An 18,773-nucleotide genomic window follows, 5' to 3' on the forward strand; every position below is an offset into this window, starting at 1 on the left:
GTCATTTTGCGCATCGACAAGAACGCCCCGATTTTCTTTTCGAAAGCGCCGCAACATGTACTTTCTATTCACTACTCGTAAGAATATATATATATATATTTAATTAAAAAAGGTTGACAAAAATAGATCTTTTTGGAAAAAGGCCGACAATTCGATATTACGACTATAATTTCTAACAAGCAGGACACATGCATTCTAAATTATTTCCTAACTGTTACGCAGACCCAACGCTTCATGGTACACAGAGTTTATTATTCTTCATCTTCGTCGTCTTCGTCAGGGGTGTCGTACGGATCCTCTTTGAATGATCTCAGCACACACGACGCAAACACTGGTTCTTCCTAAATTACGAATCATCTGCATTCATATAAAAACAACCTCTTCCAGGAAGACTACATTTCCTGATATGGTACATGATAGTGGCACGTTTAAAAATCTTAGTGGAACAATTGGTGGATTGGAATTCAGTGCAAAGAAAGATTTTCCTCCAAACAAAATGTGAAAATCAAGGCCGAAAATCGTGTGTTTGTTATAATTACAGAGGGGGTCACCTCCCCCCCGTGAGAAAACATAGAAAGCCCCCAGACTTACACTTTCTAAGGAATCCAACGTTTCTTTTATTTGGATGAAATCTGCGGTTGTTGCGGGGATCATATTTCGCTGCATCATTTGAATGTTATTTTTCTATAACAGGAAAATGAAGAAGCTTTTACCAATAAGATTGTTAACGAAATGAGCGCGGTTAACAAGTTGTACTTGGGTTGCATTTTTGAAGCATGTTTGTGAATGAATGCTTTCCATGTATATATAAAGGTTTATACCTTAAACCATTCATGAGCCAAGACAGCATCCAGGGTTAAACGTTTCCTGATGGGTAGAATAGTAGGTTGGGTTTAAAAAGTTTTGGAATTAAACAATTAGTACTTTTTTATAGATTTTGTTTCAAACCATAGCAAGGAGCTGTTTATATGATCCCGCTTAGCAGAGGTTTAACGTGAGGGGACTTTGAGGTATTGAAATAAGCATAAAACACGAACCTAGTAATCGTTCTATCACCCCGACAAAAGCATGTGCTTGTTTGGTGTCATAAACGCTCATTTCAATACCTCGAAGTCATGTAAACACCACCTATAAAACTAACTACCAAACCAGAGCATAGACACCAGACCAAAATTTGTAAACCAAGGTAGGGTTATCAGGCTGTTTGAGCTGGTATCGCAACTCACTCGGGTATTCTTTTGAAAACGCCTTCAATAATATTTTTGGGATATGGAGTGCATCTGCCAAAATCTGCCATCTCGTATTTAACTTTTGCAACTTTTTTAAGGACTTCGTTCTCATCTGGATCAGCAAATGGTGATTTCGCCGTCATCCTATAGAGATGGTAATAAAAAAGTGATGGTAGTAAAATGGTAATAATCAGGAGACTGGCAATATAGATCTTTCTTTTCCCGCGCGTCTTGAAAAGGTGCAAGCAAAAATCAACCTATAACAAGGGTAATAAGTATACAATTACCAGTTTTCATGAACACTACGTATATTTATTGCTGCGAACGTTCGGTCCGATCAGAGCAATTCACTTTGTATTTTCATGTTTTTTACGTAAGTAAGTGATAAATATTGCAACAAGTATTTATCGGCAATAAGAAGTATTGCACTTATAAATATACAAGTGGTGTAGCTACAAGCTGATAATCATATTACAGACTTGCAAATGTTGAAGGTACTCACATGACATGAATAAGGACACCTAAGGACCACATATCCGTGGCTTGAGAACAGTTTTCGTACACAAGAGCCTCAGGAGCTGAAAAAAGTTTACAACGAACAGATGAAAGTCATGTCAAATGGGCATATACCAAATGTTACCAATTTTTGAACGAGAATTATTTATTTATAGAGCCCATCGGACATCCTGACTAGACCATTGAGTCCATGCTCTCCGATTCTTAAAAGTTACTTGAGACGAATATTTTTTTATTTCAAAATGAAACTGGACAGACATATTTCGGGGATGGCGAGGTTCCTACCTGTAAATTCAGGTGTGCCGATACAATCAACTACATCTCCTTGTTTGCTAACAATATGCCGGCAGTTATCGTAATCAACCAGTTTAATGTTTCCGTTGGATTGAACCATGATATTGTCAGGCTGTCAAATATCAGAAAATAATATTAGTTTGGTTTAAGTTTCCTCCTGTAGTAAAAGATTATCCTTATTGGACCTCTAGAAATAACAGTTAAGAACTGATAGAGCAATCCAGTATAAATAAAGTTGGTTTAGTTCAGGTTTCCTCCTGTAGTAACACTGGATCAATAAGAGATGATCCTCACTGGACCCCTAGAAAGAACAGTTTAGAACTGATAGATCTATACGGTATAAATAAAGTTAATTTAGTTCAGGATTTCTCCTGTAGCAACACTGGTCCACTGGACCAGAGATGATTTTCATAAAGCCTGGTTCTCATATATCACCGATGGTCGACCATGGCTATTGTGGGTATTGGTGAAAGAAGTACTTTGTTATTTTGAATAAATATTCTTCTTTACCGACCACAAATAATACGTCGCCGACTGTCGCCATAAATAGATACATAACGGGTTTGGCAGCATTATTTCGTTAAGAAATCGTTTGCCCATGCATAGAAATCATCCGGCTTTTTAATGCTTTTGTGCGCAGTTAACGTTTTTATGTGCATAAATTATGCGTTTGGCAGCATTACTTCGTCGAAAAATCATTTGCCCATGCGCAGAAACGATTTTTTATTCGAATGAAAAAGATAGAGGAAAATGGAGCTACCTTGATGTCGAGATAAGCGATGCCCTGTTGGTGCAAGTATTGTAATGCCATTAACAACTGCTTGGTCAACAAGGCAATGTCCTTTTCTGAAAGCTTTGGCTTACTTCGAGCCTTGTCTGCTGCCTCTTGTTTGGCAATCAAGTAGGGAAGCAAGTTTTTGCCGTCAACCCTATAGAAAAAAATACGTGGGTTATAAAACGCACAGGAAAGGTTATTCGTGTTTTCGCTAGCATTGTCCGAGTAGAGAATTCTTACAGTAGCTTGCGTGTATACATAAAAAAACTCAATTCTGATTGGTTTAGAGCAGTGCAATTTTTAGGAAATCCAAGTGCCAAAAATAGGAAATCATAGATTTCCAGTGCCAAAAAAGGAAATCCCAGTGCTAATTTCTTTAAGACGTTTTTAAAATGCTCCTGGGTGTTATAATTGTTGTGTCTTTAAATAAATTAAATATTTTACGTAAAAACGTTGAAGCAGTTTTATTTTGACACGATTTGAAAATAACATGGGACTGCGCATTTTTTGTTAATTGAATAAATTATTTATAATATAATCATGTAGCACGTGTCGCTTATTTTTTTATGTATATTATAACTTGGTAATAGCATGGTTTCGAGTGCAATTTGGAAAAACATGCACTCGTGAGGTCTTTCAAAAACTTACTCGTGTATATTTTTTCCAAATTGCACTCGAAACCATGCTATTACCTATACAACTTACTGTGCAATTCTAATTCTATGTGCGATTTTTTTCTTTTGATAGATGTGACCGAGTGAATTAGTTACGGAAATTAAAATGGGAGCTCGTACACATCAGAGCATTCGTAACTGATTACTTGTTCACATCTATCAAAAGAAGAAAATCGCAGCAAGAATCGCAAGTGTAAACGAGACTTTAACGATTCCAAAACGTACCATTCCATGATGAGGACAACGTATTTTCGTACGATGTAAACCTCAAGAAGGATGATAAATTTTTCGTGTTCCCATTTCTGGATCATGGCGACCTCGCGTTTCAGAATTTTCAGCGTTTCGGGATCCTCCTCACCATCTTCGTCGGTGTACTTCACGAACTTGGCAGCCATAAGCTTTTTGTTCTTGTCATCGAGACGGTGGCATCGCTTGATCACGGCAAACGCTCCCCTGGAAAGTGAGACAGTGCGAAAAATAAAAGTTTATAGTTAACCAGATCATTTCACACAAGTACAACAACTTTGGGATGATGCCTGGTTTCCATTCAGTCGTGAGCGTCGTGAACATGTCAAGGTGACTGATGTGATAGAATATTTCTATTTGTGTGCAATCAACAATGAGCGATTTACTATATAGAAATGAAGACAAATATACATCCGGACTATTTCTCATCGGTGAAAATTGAGGTCGTGTGGTGATCACCTGGCAACGCTATGTTAAGGTCTGTTCAAACGATCCAATTTTGTTGGATCCAATTCACGTCTGATGGATGTTTTATAGTCTGTTGACTTGCAATGAATGTGGGCAGCAAATCAACTTAATTAAACCAGCCCATGCAGTACTGCTTTATCAATAACTGACTTCATTCCATACGTCAAAAGTGAATTGGATACAACAAACGTGCGGAACAGACCTTTATACGTGTTGGTTCGTATTGTTCTTCAAAACTGATAGAGGTTCAAGTTCGGGAATACAAGAAGTTCAAGGCAACTCAAACGTATTCGGAGTTTTAAAACCTAGATCATAGGATTTTACTCGTTTCTCGTCAGATTTGATGCGCGGCCCAAATACAAATCAACTGATGTGACGTGTCCAATAAGCAAACCATAAAACAAATATAGAATTTGAATTTCAAATTTCATTTGCCTGTAATATTTACAGTATCTCAAGCAGAACAAGGAAGATAATATCTAAAATTAAAAAAGTAACGAACATTAAAATGGCTTTCAATTTGAGCAAGACTGGTCTCATGTGCACTGTATTGATGCACACTTTGTCACTGTATTGTGTAATGGCAAATTTTGAAAATGACGACTTTGAAAACGACAACCAACCGCTTGTTGGCGGACAGTCAGCAATACCTCAAAACGACATTACAAAATATCCTGACTTAGTCGAGGGCATTAAGAAAGCCAATGAATATCTCAACCAAGGCGAAAAATTTGATCAGGAATCGTTACAAGCAACGTCTCAAGTTGTACAAGGTACTTTATATCGTGTGAATGTGGACATTGTTTCAAAGTCGTGTTCAGAAGAGAGCTGTGTTGTCCTCAAACATTGTAATTTCAAAATTTGGTCCCGGCCTTGGTTAGAGGAACAAAAATTGTTGATTATGGATTTTGAATGTTCCTAATAATCCCACAATACGCATATCATTGTACTGCGTTCAATTTGAAAAGTAATTTGGTAAAAGTAAATCAATAAATTGGGTGTATTTAGGTGTGGTTTTAAATGGTGATTCAGCCGTGACATAGTCTATTCAGGTCTGGTATACGTCGCATTTTGGTCGCGTCAAATGCATTGGAACAATAGATAATGAGATGATAATGAAGCTTAATAAGGTTTATCATCTCATTATCTATTAAGTTTTAATTGCATTCGACGCGACCAAAATATAACCTGGGCCTCAGACATTGTAGGTTCAGTAATTATTTAATGAGTAGTCCTGGTGATTGGAAAGTACAATATAATTTCCACCGTTTGTTATAATAAATGGCGGTATATATATAATAATATGATATTACATCATTACTATGACGTAGTAGTTAAGTACATAAACTGTCCCGAGTTTAATCAAAATTGGTTCTTCGCAAAGACGTTTTATGTTGGCGATGTTTATAAAGGTAAAAATTTGAGCATGCAGATTTAAAATATCTCCAGGATGTTTTTAAATTCAATTACGGCGTAATGTAGCGTATATTTATTGTTTCATGGCTATTCGGCTTGAATCAGTGAACACTGATGACTTTGAAACAAAGACGTCTGCTACAGTTTGCTGCACATTACGATTGAAATGAAGAACAGGCTTTTGTGTGTCCCCGGAATATTACTGCAGAGATATCTTTGTCAGATTCAAAGATAGAATTTGCAAAAATTGACAAATTATTTGTAGTTGTCTTGAATTTATCCCCATTGCCTTACCTAATAGTATATTAATCCAAGCCATTTGAAAACACTGACTATAATATTGGTTACTCTTTTTCTGTGTAACAATTACGTAGAAACGCAGATTTCAAGACACTCTAGCAAAACTGACGCCAAATAATGACATTTTTTAAACAGCCCACAAGGCAGAGATCAGCCTTGAAATCAGGTCGGATGTACTGTAAACTCCCGCTGCTTCTTGTACCATCCGTTACCATAGCGACTTGTGAATGCACTGACATTTAATATTTGCATAAATAAAACATGTACTACAAAAACGTGTTGCCTGTATAGGCATTTTATGTTTTTTTTATCCAAACTGTCGTGGATGAAAACGTAAAATACTTCACTTGAAACAAGTTGCTTGGCCCGAAACGAGTTTTGGAGTTTGAAAATTGAATTACGGCTAAAAGTTATACTCGTGCATATTTTACAGCGTGTGTTTACAGTAGGATTGAACGAAATTAAATGTTACTTGCTAACCTGCCAATTTCATCTCCAAACTCATATTTCGTCGTCGGATTCTCCTCGGAAAATTCTAATTCCACATCCTTGCTTCGCTGGTATTCAGCAAATACGCTTTGGTGAATATTGGCCATGTTTGCACTGCAAAAAACGAAACACTTTGAGGCGTCAAACACACACAAATATTCCTTAATCTGTCAACAATATATTGGGTTATGAACCATTGCTTTAAATATCTACGCTTGCATACAAAAAAGCAACCTTGCATGTAACTTGTAACGAACAGGTGTCATATAGAGAAATAAGAACAGCAATAAAATAATCTGTCCGTTACGCGTTCAAAAAATATTCCCAAATATATCTACAGCGACGCTATGTTGATTCCTATAGTTCAGACTAACAGTCGAATGTAGCCTACTTGTATGATAGGGGAAACGCTATCTGGTGCTTTTAAAATCACTTTAAGCGCATCGTAAGATTAGCCAAGAGACCATTGCACATAAACATAGGGAACTTATGGTCTAAAATTTTCTACTTGGAACATGCCAAAAAGCTTAAAAAGTCTCGTAAAGACTTTCTTAATTAGATCGATTGACAGATGCACTCGAATGTTTAAGACAAATTTGGATAAAATTCTGATAGTATGTTAACAGATATTGTAGCATACTGTTATGAGGGTAGTCTCTCCATGATTTACCCTGAAATATCATGTTGCAATTACAACGATTTAGGGCATAAAGCTAAATCCGCTTTAGTGAAAAGTAGCCAGGTAATTATACCAATAATGATGCACTTACCTTCGCTTCAAAAAATTGGCAGTGTTTGAGCTATTTCGGGCCGAAAATTCTCACACAAACGTCCAGAGAGGTTTAGGTCGTGTAGTGGTGAAGAGGTTGGGTCGTTTGACAACAGGCGAATTTGGCTATATGACACTTTTGGCTACACTTTTCATAGGCGGGCTATTGTGTGACCTGTTGACCCCAGAGGCCAAAAATTTAAACAGATCTGTCCGCTTGTAATCGGTCTGTTTGTGAAGAGGGCTTTCCAAGACACATAGGCTCGCTTCTTTGCAATGTTTTCTAAGAGGGAATCATAGTAAAAGACGATTAGTTTAAAACGAAAAGAAGGGAGATCTAGTTTTAGTTTCACTATGTTTGGTTAAGCGCATACATAATGCTTCATTATCAAATTTTGTTGTCATGTTAATCACCTATCTCTTCTCGTGTTTGTCTGCGGGGTAGTTGAAAATGGCTGCCGAATATGTGGACCCTTAGGTACATGGCTCCCGATTCGGATTCTGACGCGTAACCTAGCCGCCTAAAATACTGCAAAAAACCTGACAAGTCTCTCGTGAAAACACAGCAAAATAAAAAGAAGCTCGCGTTAGTTTTAAAGGGCATAAACGTAGAAGCAGATATGAGCGGTCTTGATCTTCCTGTGGAGATAAAACCCAGCGCAGAGCTAGGAACCCAGGAGGGAGAAATTTGAGTGAAAATAAATCGAGAATCGTATTTTTTGAGCGAGCATGAAAATCATTCAGTGTTCCTAAGGCTAATTGTCGGACAGAAGAGGTTGTAATGCCATAGGGGAGCAAAAAAAGGTTGAGTTTTGTTCAAGAAGTTCTGATACAAGGCAACAGTCTTGTATTGAAATCATTATCCGGTTGAAATTGTAATGATATGCGTGAGAAATTGTTGACGAAAGGCTGAATAGCGTTGAATAGAAGATGGCTGTTCGCGGCAGAAGATTAACGACAGCAACAAAGAAAGAGTTTCTCATATCTGCCAACATCGAATACTATACTATCTCAAACAAACTTTCCAGAACGATGTTTTTACAGAAATGAGCATAGGCTGAGTATGCCATTAGCACGGCCTGGTATTGAGTTGTTTTTAAACTTTCACAACAGTGTTTTGTCGTAGTCAGCAGGCAACTCTTGTTAACTCGACAAAAAACTCTGCTTTGAATCAAACTGATACGTACAGAAGCAAGAAATACTTACTTTATGTAAGGTGAGCTTGTGAGCAACCCGTAATTCAGTTTTACAACTTTGTCGAGTTTTCAAATTGTTTTTAGTGCCTATGCAAAGAATTATTTCGATTCTATCTATCAATATACGATATATCTCGATAGTCAATACTAAGTGCATTATTTGGAAGAGAAGGTATAATTTTGACAGATTTTTGTGACCTTTTTTACTCTTCAAAAAGTGGTGTAGAGACTAGGCGCGAATCGGGGTGAATGACCTAATTAACAAAGCACAAGAATGAAATCAGAGGACTGAAAACAACCCAAATTTAATACAATCAATAACACAGTTTCTCATATTACCATTCTCTTACCCAGGTCTCTCCAGTCTCAACTGCTTTCTAATTTTAGTTCCCCCCTGAAAGATATTTCGATTGATGATGCGTATTAAAAAGGTGCCTCTGAAAAAATCTATTAAAATATCGACTAAAAAGTACTGCTGAATAGATCACTGAAACGCAGGCCTTATGCAAATCAAAGCTCAATTTACTATATATATATATATATATATATATATATATATATATATATATATATATATATATATATATCACTGTAAAAGTTGAATATCTATGTTGTAGTGTTATAATTTATAAACACAGTTGAATATTATATTTGGGTGATTTAATTGTAAGGGTAACCAACCGGGTAACTAGGCAGGCGACGTTTAACCTCCGTAGAAATGGAACCAGCGATTTTTGGACTGCTATATAGTCTAACTAATAGCCCAGATAACAACTTATTTTATATATACGTAAGATAACAGCCTACCTCAGATAGAAATGGTTTGTTAATCCTCAGGAGACGTTTGGTTGTCGTATTGCAAGTCAGTCAGTCAGAGTTACCAGCAACATCAGCTAAACAGCGTCAGTGATGACAGGAATGAAGTTCACATTTAGAGATTGTTTTGAAGCAACTACATAAATAACTAATTTCGCGATCGGAGAATACAATTTGGGTAAAAATGGCCGATATTGCATGGTGTGTTCTTCATAACATTATCAAATCATACGGTTTTTTATATAAAAAAACAGCCAAGTAGCCGTTGAACGATGAAAACCAAATCCTGCATGGTCAATTTTTTAAAATTTAGGGAATTTATATAATTAGCCGTCAACAAAATCAATCAGACTTGCCATATTAATATTACATGGGTCCTTTAAGAGACCTTTGTAAGCGAAAGTTTAGACATTTTAAATATGGGATATATGAGAAAAACATGCACTTGCATTGGGATATTCACCTTTTCAAAATACATGCCCGAACATATAAACAACGAAATCCACAACAGTCTAGATATAAGAATGCAATATTACTTTTTACTCGTTCTTAGCATTATAAATTGTAAAGTAAAAAACTAATTATGATACAATATTTGGGTACAAAAATTTAGATAAAAATACGATACAGACTTCGTGATTAAAATGGAATAACATAATAAAACACATCTCCTTTTTTTCTACTGCAAAAATACGATATGAAAACATCACGCTATATATTATTAGCTATTAAAATTGGATCTAATTAATGTTATATATAATTGGTAATTATTAATTAAACTATATTAAGCTTTATGATACAATTACTTCATCTTCCCTAATTGTCGACGTTCATCAAAATAGCTATTATTTTCATTATTTTCAACAAACTCTAAAAAAAGCACATTTCAAATCGTTAAACTGTGGTAATCTCATAGGCTGGAACTACGAATATAAACTCACTTTGGTTTTAACCCTGAGATAATCCCACCCTGGTTATGTAGAAACTACAGGGGATTAGATTTAGGATTGACACTAATTCATTTTGGACACAAATTCATTACTATCTGAAACACAATCTAATTATCCACATTTAGTTGTTAGCCTGTTAGGCACTTTTTAACAATTATCGCTTAGTTAATATGATGAAGGCTATAAAAACAACAAACATATTATTCTTTAATACAAATTAAGCGTGTATACCTTATACTTTATCTCTTTGTTTCAACTAAACCAGAAGATCTACTTGGTCGACTACTGCCTATTTTATTCACGGCGCTAATGCGGAATCTGTACGAAGTCCTGGGAGTCAGGTTTTCGACTGTATATGTAGTTGACGTCACCTCTCCTGGGACTAGCGTCCAGTATTTTTCTCCTGTTTTGCGGTATTCGATGATGTATTTCGTTACAGGACTGTGCCCGTCCTTTGGCGCGCGCCAGGAGAGTTGCAAAGAGTTGCTTGTGATGTCTGTGACCTCGGGAGGTGATGGCGAGTCTGGAACATCTTGAGAAGAAGAAAGTCGAGCATATGAAGTTTATTATATGAGTATATTCTGATTGATTGTTCAAATGAGAAATTATATCCCCAAAACAAACTAATAATAATAAAATTACTAAGAGTAGCTGCCAAATCTCATTAGTTTTGGGCTAAATCAGAAGAGAAGACTTCCCTCGCTGGATAAATATCGCAAAAATATCTCTTCTTCCCGAACACAATAGGACGCGTGTTTCCAAATAAAAAGTATATAGTATTAGTGTAATAGACGTTCCTCGTAATCACAGCAAATGCGGAGACTGATATTACACGATGTATGATTGGCACAAAGTATGATTAGTTTTGTGGAGCCAATCAAATTTTGTGTAACATCTGGTTTTCTTTAATGTTTTCATGCTAGTACAGTTTACATACCAGCAATCTCCAGAGTAGCACTAGATTCAACCGTGCCTGATCCAGTGTCAATTTTGATTGTATAACGGCCAGAGTCTTCGTAATCTGTCCTGGCGAATTTCAACATCGCAGTCCCCTTTTCATAGACCATTCGTGCGCGGCCTCGTCCCAGAACTTTACCATCTTTTTCCCAGGTAATTTTAGGATCGGCACCAGTACTCGATATTTTGGCCGTGAGGGTGACTGGTGACCCTTTTTGTATCTCTTGGTCCTCGAGTTCCTTATCGAATGATGACTTACTCGCTGAAGAATTGAAAGCAGCGATAAATAAATTAAATATTTGCTGGATATATGAACATTTCAGTGCATCTGAGGTCGGTCCAATATACCGACCATTGTTAAAGTATATTTTATCAATATGTGTGGAACTATTTACGACGATGCACGGACAATTCATAATGCACGAACGTATTACGATAGTGTACGAATGATTCACGACAATGTAAGAACGGTGCTGATAAACTACGAATAATTTAGGACAGAGTACGAACGGTTTACGATAGTACGAATGATTTACGGTGATGTACGAACGTTACGGTGATGTACGAACGATTTACGATGATGAAAAAGCTAAAACTACACATAAATACATTTGTACAATAAATAATATTATGTGCACATTAAATATTACTCTATTATATTGTTATACTATATACGTTAGCATAAATTATAAGCTTTACCTTAAAAAAGAAAACGTGAATAAATATTGCGAGTTAGTGCAAATTAGTTGGAAAAAACCTCAAAAATAAACCTTTATAGGAGTGCAAAAAATTCCTTTGAAAACCGTACGATAAAAAGGCAGTTGATTAGTCTCAGGGGGGGACACGGTGCATATTAGTGCGAGTGCAAAATTAGCCATATTTCACACCACATGTACCTTTGTTACCCTCCTGTTTGACATCGCCATTCATCTTAGGTTCTTCAATCTTGTTTTTCGAAGGGATATTTTCGTTTTCATCCTTCGTCGCTTCGACCGAATTCTCCACGGATTCTTCAGCTGCGATTTGCTGTTTAATCTTGGCGAGAAAGGCGCCTTTTCCTCCACCGCCCGCATTGCTGTTTCCGCTACTGCTTTTCCCGCCTTTGTTCAAAATACGGCTCAGGAAATTCGTACTGCGGACGGCCGTGAGGGCTTTCTTCCATTTGCGTCTGGCTGTGAACGTTTTCAAGCGCTGCGTCTCGAGTTTTTTCTTGCTTTTAGTCCGAAGCCAGGGATGTGCTTTGCATTCCAATATGGTCATACGTTTCCTCTCGTCTTTAATTAAAATTTTCGAGATAAAATCTTTGGCTTCATTAGTAACCTCGTCAAATACAGGATCGTCAAATTCCCAAGCCATGCTCGAAATATTGCTCATCGTCTCTCCATCATCGTCTCCGAGAAAGGGTGACAGACCGCTGAGCACCACGTAGGTTATAACCCCCACCGCCCAAACATCGGTCGCGGGGGTGACCCCCTCGTAGGCTATCACCTCGGGGGCAGCAAATTCCGGTGTACCTTGCATAACCTGAAGCTTCTGACTCGGTTGGTATTTCTTTGCCAATCCATAGTCTATGATCTTGATACGTTTACTTCCAGGCCGCACGAGCATCATATTCTCCGGTTTCAAATCAAGATGCAGGATATTCTTACGATGCATGTACCCAAGCCCGTCTAACAACTGTTCCAAATATTGTGTCGCAATTTGCTCGCTAATGAAGTCCTCTTCGACGAGCTTCTCGAACAGTTCACCTCCGGTGATCAATTCCATCACAAGCACGATATCTTTACCCATATCGAAAGCTGCTTCGAGTCGCAGTAGACGTTTGTGATTCAACTCGTTCATCACCTCGATCTCGTGAAGGACTTCGTCTCTGGCGGCTTTACCGTTACACGCGATAAATTTCGCCGCGAATTCGCGCCCTGTTGCCTTGTCCACGCATTTCTTAACGATGCCGAACTTCCCTCGTCCCAATTCGTCTTGCATCGTGTACAATTCCTCGGCGCTTCTACGAGTTAAGCTGACCAATTTCGGCTCGTCGTTCGCTTGATTCTCTCCCTCGCTTTCCGAGCTCGATTCGCCGGAATCCTCGCCGACTTCCTCGAGGATAAGCTGAGCCGATGAGGAAGCGCTGCCGAGGCTGTTCGTAGCCACGCATTTGTACGTTCCAATATCGACTTCTTTGCTTCGGGTTATGATGAGCGTACAAGATGAACCGGTGTACAAAAAGCTGTACTGTCGACTTTCTTGAAGTAGTTTGTTGTCCTTGTACCACTTGACAACCGGCGGGGGATGCGCTGAAACTCTTCCTACGAATCTAGCTGCGTTACCATCCTTGGTTTTACAATCGACCAATTCCAACGAGAAGACCGGAGCGCTTTGTGCCATTTCGCCTACTTAAAATGGAAAAAAACCGTAACGTCTATGTTCAACAAAGCAACGCGATACTCATAGGAGCGTGTGTTAATTAATACGATATTTTGTGCGGTCTTTACGTTATACCACCTGCTGATCCTCGGGACAGTTAAAACTGAGATATTTCAACGCACAGCCCAACTAGAAACGTGGTTGGCACTTACAGTATGTAAATAGTACTTATAGAAAATGCGGCCACAAAGATGTCATCCAAAATTGTAAAATTACAGAGCGGAAAATTGAATGTTCTATTAAATGAGGTCAACAAAATTTATCCATAATGTGCCAGTTATAATTAACTTAATTCGCATCTGACATATTTTAAATAACGGTGGTTAACAAACACCTGGGGATGGTATTGAAGACCGTAAAATTTGCCAAAGCCCCCACGTTGTTTCACGCGGTGAATAAACACAGTCAAAAGAGCATATAATCCTATCACGTTTCTAAAATCTGATTATACCGGGTTACGGGGAAATACCAAACAGTGGCGCGCAAATGTACGCGATCTATGCGCATTTGTATGGAATGCGCAGCGCATGTGTAGCAAGGGTGCGGGCGAAGGTGAAAATGACAGTTTCATTGGAAGGCGCAATTACGGCGTGCATAATCTATTCTTATCGCGCGCAATGCGTCTAACATATGGAAACTCTGCGCAGCACTGCGCGATTTATGCAGAGATAATCACCACGAGAAACTATTCATTCATGTGGATAAAACGCGCAAGTATTATCCCAAAACGCGTAAAGGGTATATTTTCGCGTATTTAAATGACATATATTTGAAGTACCCCAGACATCGTATCACTTTACAACGACCTCCTTTTAACACGGAAATCCTTTTGAGATGATCTGTCGCGTTCGTGAAATACGTTGATGCGGAAAAACTTTGTTATATCTTCGTTAAACGTAACGAACAGGGAAAACAAATTATTAATACGCCACTCAGTACCTTCTTTTTTCATTTAAAAAGAATAAATCACCGTTGTGACATCTTCATAACAATTTTTTGAGATTAGAAGCAGACGATTAAAGGTCATACGCTAGCACTCATGATGATGGCAAGTTGATGTGTTGGACAGTGGGGGGAATATGTGTAAACAATGGAACATCGTTATAGAATTAGTTAATCATGTAACATGCATCATGGTGAGAGGCGGTATTCAATTTGTTTCATTTCAGGTTTCTTAATAGCCTAACACGATTCAATACTGTGAAATTTTTGCATATGAACTTGACACATTCGCGGATTGTTTATAAGAGGTACGCCTTTCACAAAAATTTCTATTTATAATCGATGTTCTTTTAGATAGATGCCTTCTTTTAGTGTTATGAATTATAGCCGAAACTTTGTCTAACCATTTTATATTTCCTACAAACACGTTTACAAATACATAAAACTACAAAACATATTTACAAGACATATTCTATAAAATTTAGCTGAATGAATAATAATGACTGATGGGGTACCTTTGTAGTCATGTCATCCTGCTTACAATTAGCCGCAATTATTAGTATTTTGTTCCAATTATAATGAAATTATCCAAATAAGGTAACTAAATTAGATTGATAAATTTATTGCCTCATTAGTAATATACACTTGAATCGAAAAACTAATTGGCTCATTTTGCACATCTATAATTGGTATTGTTAGTTCATAGCCTTAATTTTTTCTTCCCAATTTGACGTTTACCAAACGTTTTAGACAGCTTCCTGTTTCCAAAAAACTATTTTTAAATCTTAATTTAGATCAAATCATAATCTTAATCCTATACTTAATCCGAATTTTGATCCCGCTCTAATCGTATATCATAGTCCTAACCAAGATCCGTAACACAACCTCAATCCAACTCTAATTTATTGATAGGCTGCTGGAGGTATTTTCTATCCTAGTAAAGTCAGAGTTTTGTCAAGTAGCCAAAAAGTTTGATGACAGAAAATGAAATATTAATTCATGCTATTATTGTAAAGACATCGTCATATGCCGCTCAACGATGAAGTGATAGACATTTATAGGAAGAAATATTGCTAAGAATTCTCAGCAAGGAAACATGAAAATTCAGTGGAGATGAAATCACAAGAAATATCAGCCTATAATTATAAATATATCTTTATCTTTTCTTCACAAGAAAACGAGACCAAATTCACTGAATAGTTGTGTTATCAGATAGTCGAGTTTGGCAAAGAACAGGACACTTCCTGTTTTGGAATGCGCGCATGTTTATTCAAGATTGGTTCAATTTGGTTGTGTTTCACAAACAGCTGAATGCCTCGTAAGACGTAAGGATAAAAGATTAAGATTCCAGTAGTTTACTGTTACAAGATAAGAAATTTGTCTGCGTGATTAAGTTTAAATTGCATTCACCAAATGATTATTGGCCTCCAAATGGAGTGTAAGATTAAAATAGTTCTCTCTCAACTTAGCAGATGCTTACACCGCGCTTTAGAGACCGCCTTGTCAGTTTGCTGGCAAATTAGGAGGAAGATAAGGTTTTTATAACATAATCATCGGTTATGAGTTTCACTTTGTTGCTAATGTTTGTGGCCTTGGTGTAGAAGGTCAAGGTGTTCGCGAAGCTTGACTGACTGGCTTTCAACCGTAGTTCAGCTTCGGCGAAAAAGGTATTTCAAGTTGCCAAAAATTGTTTTTTACAGTTAGTTTTTTAAAGTTCGGACGTGATGGATGGTGCATATTTGTGGTGACTTCGTGAATAAGGATTGCATGGTATGTGAAGGTTGTTCGTGAATAAGCATTGCATGGTATGTGAGGGTTGTATCCTCTCCTGTTGGAAGAGTGTAACGTATAGCCAGCGATTACATAAACGTACAAAGATAGATAAAATTTGATTTCCAAATTTTTTATGTTGGTGCATGTATTATGACACGGGGTAGGTTGGATGCAAAGGTGTTGTGATGTTGTTTATAGTATATGCATATTACGTTTAATGTTATTTGAAATGTGGTGGGTAAACTATTCAGGTTTGCGCAAGCGATATCAAGGTGGTTGGCGATTGCAAAGGCTTGTGATTGTGGTAAATTCGTGGTTAGTGATTGCAAATGGCGATATTTAACTTCGTTCATATGGTGCGTAATAAAATCATAGGGCTTTCACCCTGTACCTGGCTTCATTTCTTCTTCAACACCAATACTGCTCCCTTGCCTCTCCATCTCACCTTCAATATTCTCAAATCTTGCTCCACCACCTGTGGTTGGAATAAAGGAACAGTGAATATCATCATCATGGTGAAAGATGGTTGCCGGCACTTACTGTTACTACAGAAGAAAACCTAAACTAAACTAACTTTATTTATACTGGATAGCTCTATCAGTTCTAAACTGTTCTTCCTAGAGATCCAGTAAGGATCATCTGTTATTGATCCAGTATATGGGCGATTCAGTAAAGTAGAATTCGGTTTTGACATGTTAGTGTGATCTTATATACGAACTTACCAGTGACGAGCAGCTGCGCACTGGCCCATGCCCAGCCAGACGGATTACTCAGCGCGATTTTATACCATCCATTGTCATTCTTTGAAACTTTGAAAATCTGGAGTGAGCTCGCTCCTTCGGTTGTGCTGATGTTAAATTTGCCGTCGCTTTTAATTTCCTCGTCGTTTTTTGTCCATACGACTTTGGGTTGAGGATCCCCGGTGAATGTCGTTGGGAATGTCACGTTAGTTCCAGATTTAGCCACTGTTCCCTTGGGCGTCTTAATGAATGCTGGAGCCGCTGTACACAAAGAATGAGATGAATGATCATGATTGCCTTGCTTGAAACGCTTTGATATATTGAACGAAATAAATCGTATTTTATACTGGATATTTTATCAATTTTTGATTTTTCTTCCTAGAGGTCCAGTAAGGATCATCTCTTATTGATCCAGTGTTACTACAGGAGGAAACCTAAACTAAACTAACTTTATTTATACTAGATAGCTCTATCAGTTCTAAACTATAGGTTTTATTACAGAAGAAAACGGTAACTTACATGTAAGTTCTTCGCTATCAGCTGTGGTCTGTCCGTGAGTTCGAGTTTCCTGATGGTCTGACTCCACTGACTTTAGTTTAAGACTGGACTGCTTGCCAGGTTTGGTGGATTCTGCTACCTCGCCACCTAAATTAAAAAATTATATTCTTTTTAGTTAGTTCAGACACAATTGCAAACTACTATCACTGCCAATGAACTGACCTGTGACAACTAAACTAGCAGAAGCCCAATAACTGCCTGCTGGGTTTTCCAAATCGACTTTGTAATTCCCATCATCAGATTTCACTAAATCCGAGATTTCAAGACAAGTGTAATCCTCTTCGATTATGATATGAAAACGTCCTTCGTTCTTGATTTCCACGTCGCCTTTAGACCATTTGATTGACGGCTGAGGATAGGCAGTGAAATTGCATGGGAACGAGGCTGTGGAGCCTGCCTTTGCTACAACACCGCTCGGTTGATGTGTGATGTTAGGCGGAGCTAGAAAGATAGTTACTGACTTTAGTAAACTTCTTGTTAAGGATTAGATAGGATTGGCCTAGGATTGACATAGGATTGGCCTAGGATTAGATAGGATAGGCCTAAGATTGAGAGATAGGAATGGCCTAGGATTAGATAGGATAGCGTAAAATTGAGATAGGAATAGTCTAGGATTAGATAGGATTGGCTAGGATTGAGACAGGATTGAGATACGATTGGCTAGGATTGGCATAGGATTGAGATAGGATTGCCCTAGGATTGGCCACCTCGCCAGATTATTAAAATTATTGCGTCTTATAGCTAGTCAGCTAGTCTTAAAGTTGAAGACAAAATATGCTGGGACTTACAGTTCATGTCAAGTATCGCTCCGACCCAAGCACTACCATAGGCGTTGGACAAGGCTATTTGATAGGTTCCCGAATCAGAGTACACGAGTTTATCAACCTCAAGTTCTGAATAACCTTTCTCAGTGTGAATCAAAAATCTGCCTTCATCTTTAATGGCGACGCCATCTTTGCTCCAAGACGCGGTGGGTTCCGGATCGCCGGTATAGTTGCACGTGAAGACGACTGTCTCTCCGGGTTTGCTTCGCTGAAATTGTTTCGGTGCTTTCGTGACCACTGGTCTTGCTGAATAATTACAGAATATGTGTGTGTTTAAAAGATACCTCGGTTGCAGAGGAAAGCAAGGTTGAGATGCAATGGAATAGTAATAGATGGATAAGTAAAGAGATAGATTGAAGGAGAGCTGATGAAGAGAGCAAATGTTGGGTGGTTGACATTGCCAAGAAAGTTAATTAA

At 37.8% G+C, this 18,773-nt stretch overlaps 2 protein-coding genes across 2 annotated transcripts in view; both read right to left on the reverse strand.

Moving 5' to 3' along the window:
- Window positions 1-81: 81 nt before the first annotated feature.
- LOC114531623 (death-associated protein kinase 2-like) lies at window positions 82-7,544 on the reverse strand. The gene is made up of 10 exons (XM_028553239.1): window positions 7,178-7,544; window positions 6,399-6,521; window positions 3,714-3,941; window positions 2,800-2,968; window positions 2,031-2,151; window positions 1,732-1,807; window positions 1,227-1,373; window positions 822-867; window positions 592-684; window positions 82-341 (listed from the first exon to the last, which is right to left on the reverse strand). Exons 2-10 carry the CDS (start codon window positions 6,512-6,514, stop codon window positions 252-254), a joined length of 1,086 nt encoding a protein of 361 aa, XP_028409040.1. The 5' UTR covers window positions 6,515-6,521; window positions 7,178-7,544; the 3' UTR covers window positions 82-251.
- Window positions 7,545-9,716: 2,172 nt separating this feature from the next.
- LOC114531572 (muscle M-line assembly protein unc-89-like) overlaps window positions 9,717-18,773 on the reverse strand; it is a 44,614-nt gene continuing 35,557 nt past the window's right edge. Inside the window, 9 exon segments of the mRNA XM_028553182.1 lie at window positions 9,717-10,058; window positions 10,370-10,670; window positions 11,076-11,357; window positions 11,992-13,488; window positions 16,626-16,709; window positions 16,957-17,235; window positions 17,494-17,619; window positions 17,695-17,973; window positions 18,321-18,602. Of these exon segments, the coding sequence (XP_028408983.1) occupies window positions 10,378-10,670; window positions 11,076-11,357; window positions 11,992-13,488; window positions 16,626-16,709; window positions 16,957-17,235; window positions 17,494-17,619; window positions 17,695-17,973; window positions 18,321-18,602 (3,122 nt within the window). The 3' untranslated portion in view covers window positions 9,717-10,058; window positions 10,370-10,377.

Source organism: Dendronephthya gigantea, unplaced genomic scaffold (genome assembly GCF_004324835.1).
Source record: "Dendronephthya gigantea isolate DGI-Jeju-01 unplaced genomic scaffold, DenGig_1.0 000073F, whole genome shotgun sequence".
Classification (NCBI taxonomy): domain Eukaryota; kingdom Metazoa; phylum Cnidaria; class Anthozoa; order Malacalcyonacea; family Nephtheidae; genus Dendronephthya; species Dendronephthya gigantea.

Excerpts from the sequence above, each read along its gene's own strand:
- LOC114531623 (XM_028553239.1), bottom strand. The coding sequence starts at position 6,514 with ATGGCCAATATTCACCAAAGCGTATTTGCTGAATACCAGCGAAGCAAG. Across the intron at positions 1,374-1,731 it reads GGTGTCCTTATTCATGTCAT|GATGACGGCGAAATCACCAT; the intron begins GTGAGTACCTTC and ends CCATCTCTATAG. Across the intron at positions 868-1,226 it reads GTTTTCAAAAGAATACCCGA|GAAACGTTTAACCCTGGATG; the intron begins GTGAGTTGCGAT and ends TCTACCCATCAG.